This window comes from Mustela lutreola, chromosome 11, assembly GCF_030435805.1.
Source record: "Mustela lutreola isolate mMusLut2 chromosome 11, mMusLut2.pri, whole genome shotgun sequence".
NCBI classification, from domain to species: domain Eukaryota; kingdom Metazoa; phylum Chordata; class Mammalia; order Carnivora; family Mustelidae; genus Mustela; species Mustela lutreola.
In genome coordinates, this window is record NC_081300.1 from 16273538 (window position 1) to 16287062 (window position 13525).

At 54.5% G+C, this 13525-nt stretch overlaps 1 protein-coding gene and 1 non-coding gene across 2 annotated transcripts; one reads left to right on the forward strand and one right to left on the reverse strand.

Moving 5' to 3' along the window:
* The first annotated feature begins 202 nt into the window (after positions 1–202).
* Positions 203–5910, forward strand: RAX (retina and anterior neural fold homeobox). Its single transcript, XM_059140129.1, has 3 exons — positions 203–734; positions 1044–1297; positions 5063–5910. The coding sequence occupies exons 1-3, from the start codon at positions 446–448 to the stop codon at positions 5558–5560; spliced, it is 1041 nt and encodes a 346-aa protein (XP_058996112.1). The 5' UTR covers positions 203–445; the 3' UTR covers positions 5561–5910.
* A 7095-nt stretch (positions 5911–13005) lies between these two features.
* LOC131812008 (U2 spliceosomal RNA) lies at positions 13006–13196 on the reverse strand. The gene has a single exon (XR_009346238.1). It is a non-coding gene; the product is annotated as a U2 spliceosomal RNA (small nuclear RNA).
* Positions 13197–13525: the final 329 nt, after the last annotated feature.

Below are 13525 nucleotides of genomic sequence, written 5' to 3' on the forward strand. Positions count from 1 at the left end.
GGGGACGTGCTTGGAGTGGATCGAGAGTTGCAAGGTGGAAAGTTCGGAACGCCGGCCCCGCCCGGAGTGGCCGCACAGGGAACCGGAGGGGAAGACCCGCCCCGCTGCCGGGGGAGGGGCCGAGGGAAGAGGCTGGGTCTTGGGCTGGAGGGGAGGAGCCGGGGCTCGCGGGCTCGCAGCCTTTAGCCCCCGGAGCCCCAGCTACCCCGAGTCCGAACTTCAGACTCCTGCAGAGACCCAGGCCGCGGCGGGCGGAGCGCTCGCCCACCTTCGGCGTGCGCGGCCCGGGCCCTCGTCACCCGCCACGCTTGACCTTGGGTCGGGACCAAGTGGGTGGGACGGCGGTACCCGGGAGGCACCGACTTTAGGGTCTCTTCTCTGGGTCTCCAAAGCGGGCGGCGCTGCGAGATCGCGGGCCGCGCCCTCCCGCCTCCTGGCGCTCCCCATGCACCTGCCGGCCTGCGCCCCCGCCATGGCCGACGGCAGCTTCTCGCTTGCCGGCCACCTGCTCCGCAGCCCGGGAGGAAGCACCTCCCGGCTGCACAGCATCGAGGCTATCCTGGGATTTACCAAGGACGACGCGATCCTCGGTTCCTTCTCTGCGGAGCCGGGCGCCCGGGGCGCGAAGGAGCGGGATAGGAGGCCGGGCGCGCGGGCCGCCTGCCCCAAGGCGCCCGGGGGAAGCGGCGAGCCCTCCCCGCAGCCTGCCCCGGCGCCTGCTCCAGAGTACGAAGGTGAGTGTTCACCCCTGGCTGCTGCAGGGCCCTGAGGGGTGCCCAAACGTAGGAGCTCTGCAAGACGAATAAGCCCGTGCCTTGACTTTAATTAAGGCGTCTGGGCGCGGAGTTTGAGTTAGTGTGCAGGGCAGGAGACTCCAATTTGTGTTCAGAGAAACCTTAGGGGCCCCTACGGCCTTACCCCGACCTCCTGGCCCAGCCCCCAGGAGCAGCCCGCGTCCAGCTGCGGGCGCCCAAGGGTAGGCGGAGTGGGCCCAGAGAGAGCTCCCCGAGTGTCTCTGACCGTCTGGGGCCTCTTCGTCCCAGCCCCTCGACCCTACTGCCCCAAGGAGCCTGGTGAAGCACGGCCCAGCCCCGGGCTGCCCGTGGGTCCCGCCATCGGGGACGCGAAGCTGTCGGAGGAGGAGCAGCCCAAAAAGAAGCACCGGCGGAACCGCACGACCTTCACCACGTATCAGCTGCACGAGCTGGAACGCGCGTTCGAGAAGTCTCACTACCCCGACGTGTACAGCCGCGAGGAGCTAGCCGGCAAGGTCAACCTACCCGAAGTCCGTGTCCAGGTAAAGCTCCCAGATCGGTCCCCGGGAGGGCCCCAGGCCCAGCCTGCAGCCAGTGCTCCGCCGAATCCCCGGACGTCCACGCATTTACCGTGACACTGTTCCCATTGGTCTTCCTCGACTGGGCTCGCCCAGAGCATCAGACGAGCGTCGCCGATCTTGCGGGTGTCCCACGACCGCCCTTTGGACAGTCTGTTCCATTTTTGTAGTAGGATCTCTCTTTTGTGGTGGGGGGTCTCCCTCTTCGAACCTAAAGAGAGCACTAGCGCATGGCTGTCGAGAGGAAGGGCGACAGCTCATTACACGCCGCTGCCAAGGATTGGGGCGAGAGGCGGTGAGTGCAGAGGGAATGTAGGCAGTCTCCTGGATTGGGACCCCAAATGCCACCCTAGTCGCTAACTGCATTCACCCTGTCCAGATATGAAAACCCAGTCTTTTGCAAGGGCTCCAGCGCCTGCAGTTGAAAGTTTTGGTGGATTTGTTTAAGAAACTGACTTTTGCTTCTTTGGTGTACCTCCATCCTAACTTCTCACTACTGCAGAGAGGACTTGACTTTTCTTTTCTTCTCTTTTCTTTCCTTCCTTCCTTTCTTCTTCTTCTTCTTCTTTTTTTTTTTTTTTTTTTTTTTTTTTTTTTTTTTTTTGGTAAAAGGGTTTTCACTTTAATTAAAGCTGAATTATCTTTAATCCCTGATCATTAAAATATTTGAAAGCCTTAAATATTTGCTAGTCATCTGTGAAAAATCTGGGAGGATTTCCAAATTAGGAGAGTTTACAGAGGCCTGAAAGGGAGTCATTGGGAACAAATTTCGCTGCCTCTGAAAGGCAGTGGAACTAAGGTGGGATTTTTGTGTGTGTCTAATGAATTAGATTTCCAGGAAGTGAAGATATTCCGATGTTTGGGGGCTCTTAGCCTTACCTTAAAGCTAAAAGAGGACAAACTTTTGCCTTTTGTCTCTTCTGCTTATTATATTAGGAGTTTAAAGTAATGAGTAAATGTCATGGTTTAAAAAAATAATAATTCCCTAATGTAACTCAGGATTAACTTGCAAGGACAGTTCAATTTCTCTTAATTTGGAGCAGTCGAACTGCGATGGTTTCATTGAAGGTGTGGACATTTTAGTGCCTGCTTTTTTCAGGGAGAGGCTGGGGTAGGGGGAAGAAAGGGACAGGAGTGAAGGATGAAGGAAGAGACAAAACCTCGCAGTGCCCCTACAGACCACAGACACAGCCAGCACGAGGCTACCCTCAAACTGGATACCTCCTCTGTCCTACCTTCCTTCCTCTCTCTTTATTTGTTCACAGATTTTGGCTCCTCCTCTAAGTTGTCAGCTTCTTGAGAACAGTGTCTGTGACTTCTCTGTGACCACAGGGCCAGCACAGTGCCCAGCATATGGCGGTTCTTAACACATGGCTATGATGTAATCCGACGGAGGGGGCGGTCTCCCATGGGCCTCCAGCTGTGTGGAGGGGACCGGTACAGCCTTCTAAGAGCCGACTGTCCCAGTCTTCAGCTCTCTGCCTTTGAATACTGGGTGGCAGACTGTAGCCAATATTTGGGGGGCCAGAGTGGGACATGCAGGGAATTGGAGGAAGCAGTGGATGGGAGTCCTCCCCAAGCTGTTGTTTCTCTTTTCTCTTTTATCACCAAATAGCTAATGTTTCTGGGGAAATTAGGGCCTCCGGAATGGAGATGAATCTTTTGTGGGCAGGGGACAGGGGTACTTAACTTTTCTGTCCTTTCTCTCCCCCCCTCCCCAAATCCTAGCCTTACATATACACTTGCCCTGCCCAGGTGCTGAGTGGCTGTTTTCTCTGTGCTTCTAAGAGGTCCCCTCCCCCACTGACTCCAAACTGCCTTCTCCCTTCTAAGGTCTCAGCCATTCCTCTATTTCTTTCCATTAATATAACACTGAAGCCACCAATTTGGCCAAAGTTCTTTCTAACCCAGTTCTCTCTGTTCTGTTTCCAGGGGTAGTAACTTGGTAGTGAAGCCTTAATTACACCTTTTCTTGTGCTTTTACCAAATAAGTAACGAACGTTTTATCATTAAGAGATCAGACTTTGGGGCGCCTGGGTGGCTCAGTGGGTTAGGCCGCTGCCTTCGGCTCAGGTCATGATCTCGGGGTCCTGGGATTGAGCCCCACATCGGGCTCTCTGCTCGGCAGGGAGCCTGCTTCCCTTCCTCTCTCTCTGCCTGCCTCTCTGCCTACTTGTGATCTCTCGCTGTCAAATAAATAAATAAAATCTTAAAAAAAAAAAAAAAAAGAGATCAGACTTTGAGGGGCACCTGGGTGGCTCAGTGGGTTAAGCCTCTGCCTTCGGCCCAGGTATGATCTCAGGGTCCTGGGATCGAGTGTCACATCAGGCTCTCTGCTCATTGGGGGGACTGCCCCCCACCCTGCCTGACTCTCTGCCAAATTGTGATCTCTCTCAAATAAATACATTTTTTAAAAATTTAAAAATTTTTAAAAAAGAAAGAGATCAGACTTCATTCTTGGTGCAGACTTTCTATATGTAAAGGAAAAAAAGCAAAAGGAAAAATTTAATTCATTGAACTCGTCTTAGAGTAATGTCATAATCGACTCTAAAAAGTCAACGTAAATATAATAAAATTGAACTATTGTAATCATTGAAAACCATTTATAAGAAATATGAGAAATACTAAAGGGATAGCAATTAAAGAAGAATCGATATCTTATTAAAGCAGCAACTTAAAAAAGCTTGGGATAAAACTAACCCACTTTTTTCCTACTAGTTATCATAACCAGTAATTCCTGGAAATAGCTGTATTATAGTATCCTGTGCTGCTAGTTAAGGTACTTAGAGTATTTGCTTATACCTATGTTTATAATACAGACAAAATGTGGGTAAAGCTCAGGGAGTCCCGAGGCCTGGGTGGCTCAGGGTGGTTAAGCACTCACTGCCTTTGGCTCAAGTCACGATCCCGTGTCCTTGGATGGAGCCCCCTGTCGGGCTCCCTGCTCAATGGGGAGTCTGCTTCTCCCTCTCCCGCTGCCCGCCTCTCTCCCTGCTTGTACTCTCTATGAAATAAGTAATATTTTTATTTTTTAAAGATTATTTATTTATTTGATAGAGCAAGAGCGAGAGCACAAGCAGGGGGAGCAGCAGAAGGAGAGGGAGAAGCAGGCTCCCCCATGAGCAAGGAACCCCATGTGGGACTAGATCCCAGCACCCTGGGATCATGACCTGAGTCGAAAGCAGACGTTTAACCCACTGAGCCACCCAGGCGCCCCATAAAGTATTTTTAAACATTTTAAAAAGAAAAGCACAAGGGAGTCTGAGCCAAGCTCCCAGCACTGAGCGCAGGGCTCAGGGAGGAAGGAACTTCTAAACCGGAGTTCCAGGAGGAGCTGCCAAGCAGCAGGTCCCCGAAATTTGGTGAGATCTGCTTTCCAAAATCCTAGGTCCCATCCCCAAGGTTAACTTCCCTATTTTTCTGAGCACGCACTCCGTGTCAGGAGTCGGAAACAGACGCAGCCACAGCTATGGGTGAGGTAACCAGGGACAGGGGTGGGACAAGAGACAGAGACTCAGAAGAGAGGGGAGGAGGGGAGAGGCAACAAGGAGAAAACCCGGTGGAAAAGGAAGGAGAGCGTCGGGGTGGGGAGGTGGTGCGATGGAGTCCAGCCCCAGTTTTCTCTGGGGGTGACAGAGTCGTCCCGGCCGGGCTGCCCGGGGGAGAGCAGGGCGGGGGCGCGGCCCGAGGCTCGACCGCAGCCGACCGCCGCTGTGCTGCCCTCCGCAGGTGTGGTTCCAGAACCGACGGGCCAAGTGGCGGCGGCAGGAGAAGCTCGAAGTGTCGTCCATGAAGCTGCAAGACTCGCCCCTCCTCTCGTTCAGCCGCTCCCCGCCGTCGGCGGCTCTGGCGCCCCTCGGGGCGAGCCCGGGCGGGGGCGGCGGGCCGGCCGGGGGCGCCCTGCCGCTCGAGTCGTGGCTGGGGTCGCCGCTGCCCGGCGGGGGCGCCACGGCGCTGCAGAGCCTGCCGGGCTTCGGGCCGCCGGCGCAGAGCCTGCCCGCCAGCTACACGCCGCCGCCGCCGCCGCCGCCCTTCCTGAACTCCCCGCCGCTGGGCCCCGGCCTGCAGCCCCTCGGGCCGCCGCCGCCCGCCTACCCGTGCGCGCCCGGCTTCGGGGACAAGTTCCCGCTGGACGAGGCGGACCCGCGCAACAGCAGCATCGCGGCTCTGCGCCTCAAGGCCAAGGAGCACATCCAGGCCATCGGGAAGCCGTGGCAGGCCCTCTAGAGGCACCGGACACCCGATCGGGCCCGACGACCGTCCTGGGATCGACCCGGACCCGCAGGCGCGCGCTCTTTCCCCCTGCGTTTCCCACCCGGCCACCCTCCCGAGCCGCCGGAAGCTGCGGCCAGGCCTGGGTCTCGGACGCGCGTCTGCTCCTGGCTCGCCGCGGAGGACTGACCTTGCGGCCCGCCGAGACCCTCTGACCACCACCCCTCCACCTCCACGGACCCCCGGCCCTGCTGCTGGAGGGGGAGAGGCGGCCCGGCCCCTCGGGGTTCAGGGCACCCAACGCTCCTGACCTCGGCCGCTCCCGGACGGCGTGGCTACCCCGGGAAAAGGACAACTGGGAGGAAGGGGAGGCCGAGGAGTATAGTTTGAGGGACTGTTTGTATGCGTAGTTGAAGTGTTGGGGAGGAGAATTAAAGACTGCCTTGTTTTTGTTTGACCCCGGTGAAGGGCGCCGAGGACTGCGGTGGCGGGAAGGAAGGCGGACGGGGGTACCCCAGGGGCTGCGGTGACGGATGGGGTGGGTGAGAGGAAGCAGAGGACCGCGCAGGACCTGGGCCCCCCTCTTGCGTATCCTCCTGGGGGGGGGGGGGCGCTTTGCTGCTGCGCCCTCCTCCGGAGCGCTCCTCCCCTGGCGCGTACGGGAGCAGCGAACGTGTGAGGTTCGGGGTGTTTGGCGCCTAAGGCTCAGCTGCCTGAGCGTTCCCAGGCCCTCTGCACCCCAATAGTCAAGCTGCGGCTGCTGCTTAGAAGGATCCACCCCAACAGAAAACGTCTATACCACCTTCCCCGGGGGGAGAGCTGAAAGTCCGGAACGCCTGGGGGCCCCGCCTCCCTGTTTGCTGCCCACCACTGCCCAAGGGCCCTCTCGGATCACTGTCTAGGTTGCGGGCTCGGTGCCAGCCCCTGCTACCAAGGACTGGTGACATTAGTCCTCCAAAGACTCAGGAAGAGCGACTTTTCCTCTTCTGATCCCCACGCCTCTCTCCCGCTTCCCTGACTTGCCCCTTAGCCCCCCAACCCCGCGGTTCTGTTCAATGCCCGTTAGATTAGCTGCCGTGCTCGGGGACAGTGTCCTGGAGCGCTCTGCGTCGCGACCCGGCGGGCACATCCTTGCGGGCGCGTCTTGGACAATACGGGCTGTTCTTTGGCGCCGGCGCTGGGGCGGGAGGGAATCCAGAGGTCTCCGCGGGCTTCCGAAGCTCCCGCAGCACTCGGGGAGTCACCCGTGAAGCAAAGCCCGGAACTCCCAGCCTGAGCAGCCGCGGTGTCCGCAGCGGGTCCTGGAAGCTGGGCAGACCCTGGAATAACCCGGATTCCCGCCGCGCAGGTCCTCTGGCCTCCTTGCTTTGAGTGCGCTGGAAAAGACGCTGCCAAGGAGCCTTAGCATCATCCCCCCAGCCCCACTGTTCTGTCGTTCGTTAGCGTATTAGTGAGTCACCCCTTTCCTTGTCTATATGAACGCTGTGTCCCTGGGAGGTGGAAAAGATGCAGTGAGGCCAACGGTAAGGGCTTTGACTGAACCACCAAGGACCCGACGCGGGGCAGTACATACTGTGTGCCCCCCTCTCCGATCCCACGGTATCCCAGTCCTGCTCTTGGGTTCCCAAAACCTACTTGGGCAAAGGATGACAATCCTAAGGCTGGGGTAGAGGAAGTGTCATCACAGAATTCGGGCCTTGCCATGAGGGTCCTGAGAGGTTATCCTATAATCAGGGGTGAGTACCCTTAGCCCCTCAACGTGGTGCTCTGCATATAGCAGACTGGTCAGTAAGGATTAATTGGATGTGTTATTACCCTCAAGAGGTAGGAAGTAATACCTGTACTTTCCTTCACAAGGATGTTCGTTGGAAAATGGATGTATTGGCCAAGTGATCCCAGCCGTTGGCAAGGGAAAAAAAATAGATAAACAAGATGAATGTGTAAGTGAATTTCTTTCAGTTTGGATTAACCTCTTTCACCCATCCTTTCATCCTTTAATGGCCTCCTTTTACTAGGAACGATTTATTCAGTGAACTCCCAAGTTCACTGGTGGGTACTTGCTCTGCCTTCCCTCTCCTTTCCGCAGTCCTGGCCACCTGTGACCTTGCCCAGCCCCATCTTCTTCTCTTCCATTCCAGGGACTATTCATTTTGCCTCTTTATGCCATTTTTCTTCCTATGATTGGTTGCCTGCAGGTTTCAAACCATCACTTCTTTCTCCTCTTTTACTACTTAGTCTGAGAATGAATATTCTAAACCATCTCTTTAGACACCAACAGAGTGAATCATACCTGGATTTCAGGGACAAATCTTTGGAAAATGATCAAAATACTAACAACTAATGACCACTGAGAGTATTCTGTGTTATCACTCTTCCGAGAAGCTTATGTCTACTGATTCATTTAAACCTCACAAGGACCATGCCAGGAAGACAAAATCAGCCTCATTTTATAAATGAGGAAAGTGAGGCACAGGGAAGTTGCCTTAAATAAGCTTTGACCAGAAGCTCTGGCCGTTTCGCAAGCATAGCACTATGCTTGTGAAACACTATAGCAAGTGTTCCAGAAACACTTGCTGAAGAAGTGCTCCTATTCCAACTCCCAGGAACTACTCTTTAGACCACATTGGAAATTGAGATCCTGAGGGGTGGGTGGAAGGGTCTTTCCTGGGCTCCCATCAGCCCCATAGCCACCCCCCCTCACTCCTAGGGGCTGCCTGAAGAGCAGTTCTGAGAGCCCCAGGAGTTAACTCAGGCTGGAGGTGAAAATGACTTGTGCTGAAGGACCTTAAAGCCCCAGAGGACCCTGAAACACTTGGGGATGCTGCCCAAGCTCACTGCTGCAGAAAGCCGTTTGCAGAGGCGCCCGCTTCCAAAACTAGATTGTGCTGGCTGTGATTTGGGGCAGGTACAAATTTTTCAGGGACTCTGGGGGAGTCTCCCCTGTAAGCCTGAATCACTTGAAAAATGGTTCTTGAGTCTTCCATAATGAGACTGAGGGCTTCGCTCAGGCGACGCTTCCAGCGTCCACTGAAGGGGAACAAGAACCAGTTGGGAGTTGTTCTACAGGGTTCGGGGAAGAGAGACACTGTTGTCCAAGCACAGATCCCTAGGACTCCTGGCGGGCGCTGATTCAGGTTGACTGGACTCAGTCAGTCTAAGAGGGAGGCCTCCGGAGCCTCCACCCCAGCAGACGACATACACTCTGGCCTGCCACGGGAGGAAAGCAGGTGAGTCTGTAGCCGCATCGCTCCGTTTGGGCTCCCGGGTGCCCGGCTGGGAACCGCGCAGGGCAGGGCTCCAGGCCGGGGGAGGGGGAGAAGGGGGCGGGGCGTGAAAGGACGCCTCGGATTGGGCCACTCCGAGAGAGGGGCGGAGTCGGGCGCGGCCTGGGACCTCGGGTGCACGCTAGCAGATGCTGGCTGTCCCGTGCCCGGAGGAGACCAAGGACTAATCCAGAGATCCCGGAGGCGCGGAGCCATGCCACCCCGGCCACGGCCCCAACCTCGGGGGTGTTTCAGTTTTCGCGTTTTCCCCATTTTGGAAGAGTCTCTTGCCCACGGGAGTGTCGTGATCACACTGCGCGCCACCCTCGGATTTATGGTGGCGATTTTTCTCTCCCACAGGGACGCTGGGGGACTGAGGGCCCCGCCTCTCCCGGTCACCCGTTTCTGGAGCCACGGTGTCCAAGGCGGCCGCAGCCCCCGCAGGACCCTCCTTGCTCCGTGTCCTGGGGCCCCACGCTGTGGCCCCAGGCCCGTCCAGGCTATTCATCCGGACTGGGTGTCCAGTTCTTGAAACCAGTTCTGCGGGTCTGAGCTACCCCCTCTGCCGCCCGGGAGGTTGACTGGGACCGGTGTGGGTGACCCATGGAGGACTGGGCGAGACCCCTTGGGAGGGGCAGGCTTTGACTAGAGGTCAGCAACTGGCCTAGGGTGGCCACTATGTTTTTACTTATTTTAAACAGAGAGTCCCTGTTTGAGAGATAGGAAATGTCAAACCAGGGGAGACAATCCCTGCCTGTCCCCCACTCCCGTCGTCAGTTAATTCAGAATCCAAAGAGCAGAGATAGGGAATCCTAATTCTCTCCTCTCTCAGCCAAGTTCATTGGTTAATTGAAAGTCTTTGCTAGGGGATTCTTGGAGCTGGGGCAGCCCAGGACTCCGCTGCCGGGGACGAGTCAGCCCCGCAGGCGGTGAATGGTGAGGACTGCAGGAGCGCGGACTCAGCTGCCCCAGCGACCTTAACATTTGAAGTCGTGCCTCCGGGTTCTGCCACCTTCCCTCATCCTCCCCAACCCCCCAGCCCCCCAGCCTCGCCGCGGGCCCTTCTCTGTCTCCATCCAAGTGCTCCTTTTGTCCCACAGAACCCTACTACACGATTAGAACTGAAGCCTCCCGGAGGCTGGCAGGAAAAGATTTCTGGGGAAGATAAAATTAATGAAAAAGTTGGCCCTTCCTCTCGGCACAGCCAGCGCGAGCTCCGCACCGACCCGCCCTCGGGGCTCCGCTCGCGTCCTAACTCGCCTGGGAAAGGGGTGGCCCTGAGGCTCCCCGCGGGTGCGCTGAACCCGTCAAGAGGCGGACGGTGTGCTTTGTGGCCAATGTCGTCCCCTTAATTGGGAACTGGCTCTAATAATCGGGCCTCAGCTTGTTAACTGTACAATAGTGGGGAGAGTTAATGACTCATTAGTGATTAATTCTTTAACTGTGCAATAATTGCTCACTGTAAACCTCCTTTCCGAAAACGGGACTAAATCGTCTAGATCCTTGGCCACGTTTCTCACAGCCCTGGAAGACACTTGAGGAATGCCACGTTCCACCCAACTTTGGGCAGATGGGCTTCTTAAAAGCCCGTGCAGCGGCGACCCCTAGCCTGGGAGTGGGGAGATCTGTGGGGCAGCTGAGCTATGCCATTGCCTGGTCCTGACCTCCGACGGCCCCACCCACCCCCCAACACACACAGCAAAGCTGGATCCCCAAGATCTCTTCCCTCCCTCACAACCCCAGGAAAGACACCCAAAACGTAACACCCTATTTTCCAAGCAGCTTTCCTCTGCTCTGTACTTAACATGGGTGTGTGTTCACAGTAGATTCTGAATGAGTTGTAAAGCCACCTGTGGAAGTTCTTTCCAGGGCTGACCCTAGCTGAGTTCTATATATACTTTGTCCATTGGTACTTTAAAAAAATATTAGCCCTTTGTGGTTTTTTCCACCTTCTTAATTTACCTGCAACCTTTATCTCTTCTGGAAATTTCTAAGGCATCGTGAATATGTGATGATAAACAACTATTTCCACCCTCAAGTGCATGGCCTAAATTGAGGAAATGGGCCATTTCTACATATGTCTTCAAATACCTACTGGTTTTCTCCACTTGGTGTTCCACAGGCCACCCAAAACAGATACGCTCAAAACAAAACTTACTCATCTTTACTCCGTGGCTTTGTATAAACCTCCCTAAAACTCCTCCCTCTTTCCTCATTCAGAGCCACCCAATGGGTAAAAGAATCATTCTTGGAGCCCAGACAAGTTATTTTCCATTTCCTTTCTGCCACTTACTTCTCTCTGCCATAGAGCTTCCAAATTTTAGCTGCCCAGAGTAAAGACACTTCCCAACCTCCCTTTCAATGAGATATGATTGAATATCTCCTAATGTCATAGATGGGCAAGCCCTTCTAGGAAGCTAAGTTGTAACAAGTCCCCAGCTCGCTCTGCTCTTGTCCCTTTCCTGCTACCCACTGCTGCGAGGCGGGTGTGGTGTTGGTGGCAGAGCACCCATCTGGGACCTTGTCATGAAGCCGTGTGTTGAGAATGTTGAGTAGCAGGATCAAAGGGACCGTATGTGATAAGTCCCTGACACGGGAGAACCATACTAGCTCCCGATTGCTATCTGGGCTCTGTTTTACATCAGTCTGTTGTCGCTGTCAGCCAAACCCAGGCCCGATTCAGTCATTCCTTTCAACACCTATATCCCAGTTCATCATTTAGCCGCATTGCTTTCACTTCAGAACACCTCTCAGTTCACCTGTCCTTGATTTTCTCTGCCAGTTCTCTAGTTCCGGAGATCTTTATGATCTCTCCCTCGTGCTGCCCGGCTTCCCATGGCGTGCAGACCTTCTCACATGGTGCCTACCACATATGTTCCTGCCTTATGGTTGTTTCTTCATTGATTCATTTACAATCATGTATTGAGTTCTCTCTCTCTTTCTTTCTCTCTCTCCAGCTATAAAGATATGGCCTCCATGTGGATCTGCTTGTTACTTGATCCTCAATCTATCCTTCACACTCTAGCGAGAATTAGCTACCTCAAGCAGTTCCTCTGCTTAAAACAATTCTTTGTGTCTCATGGGACCAAAGCCAAGCTCCTGGTGAATATGGCATCTGAGGCTCTTTTGACACTGACCCGACCCAGCTTCCCAGGCTTGTCTCTGACATTCTTGCTTTTTCCTTACCTTCCTCCTTCTCTCTTTCTTTCCTCGCCCTCTGTTCAATGGACACCAGCATACTCTGCATCTCACTGGTCCGCCATGTGCTTTTTTGCTTGGTGGGTTTGAGCAAAAATGTTCCTTCTGCCTAGAAAGACTTCCCACCATCCTGCTCCTGACAGACTCCTTCAGGACCTGGCCCAGGTGCCACCATCCCTCTGTGCAGCTGGCCAGTATTCCTGTAGCAGTCAGTTCCTTGCCCCCACCACCGACACCCCTTACCCAACCCCCAAGAGCATTTCACTGTTGTTCACTTGAGGTTTACTCCAGTGTGTAACCCACAGGGTTGTCTGTGGTCCCCAGTGAAACTGTAGGATCCTTTCAGGCAACTGTCTGACCCTTCTTGGCATATTCAGTGTCTGACCCCATGGAAGCACCCAGTAACTGACGAACAATAACTAACACAAGGGGTATGCGATTCCCGGAGAAAGCACCACATTCTATAACAGCTTATAACAAAGAAACCTGCCTTAGCCTGTGAAGTCACGGAAGTCACCCTGAGGAAGTGACACTCATGAGCCATGAAGGGAAAATGGGAGAGAAGAGAGAAGAGTTGAGGGAAAGGAGAGGTCACCATGCCTGTAAGGGAAGAGGGAGCAGGGCTTGTCCGAGGCTCCCGGACTCTGCTGGGCCGGCAGGAGCCAAAGGACAACTTAAAGAAATAGAGTCTGTGTGTAGCTGCAAACAGTCAGGAGCTAGGCTCGGCAGCCAAGCAAGACGTGTAAGGAGGAGAAGTCTCCAGCCTGGGAAGAGTGTTCTGGTGCTGGGCAGCCAAAAATTAACTGGTGTCGCTACAGGTGGTGACGTAACCATTTCTCGTAGATCATCCTGCCTGTCGTATGGAGAAGAGCTTGGAAGGAGGCAAGAGAGGGTTCTAGAAGACCAGTTCGAAAGCTATCACAGTAATGGAGGGGAAACGGAAGCCTGGCCTCATGTAGTGATGAGGTGACTATGTTTGAGGTTGAATGAGGAGATTTTGGGGGGTGCACCTTTCCTGGAAGGACTGCAATGCCAGATCAGTACCTGGAGCAGACGGAGCAAGGTCATTTTCCACCTCCCTGCTCCCCAAATCCATTTAATATATTGTCTTTGGATACAGGACATATCAGATATTAAACTGATAGGAACAGATACTACACTTGATCTTAGTCAAAAGACTGAGAAACAACTTTTCTTTTTTTATGTTCAATTTTGATCAAATGAGTTTGAAGATATTGAGTAGACAATTCCAAGTACGGGTTTGGAGCTCAGGGAAAGGATCCAAGCTGTGTGATCAGTGTACAGAAGATAATACAAGTCGTGGGCATAGAGGAGGTTGCCTCGGGGGAGGGAGTGGAGGGAGAAGAGGGTGTCTAATGTCAGAACCTTGAGAAACACCAGCATTTAGTGCGCTTGCCCTGAGCTTTCCCACCCCTATGGCTTTACCCAAACTCTGGAATGTCTTTTGCCACAGAAAATGCCTTAAGATGAAGGAAAATGCAACATACCCAGACTTCTG

Excerpts from the sequence above, each read along its gene's own strand:
- RAX (XM_059140129.1), top strand. The coding sequence starts at position 446 with ATGCACCTGCCGGCCTGCGCCCCCGCCATGGCCGACGGCAGCTTCTCG. Across the intron at positions 735-1,043 it reads GCCTGCTCCAGAGTACGAAG|CCCCTCGACCCTACTGCCCC; the intron begins GTGAGTGTTCAC and ends TCTTCGTCCCAG. Across the intron at positions 1,298-5,062 it reads TACCCGAAGTCCGTGTCCAG|GTGTGGTTCCAGAACCGACG; the intron begins GTAAAGCTCCCA and ends TGCCCTCCGCAG.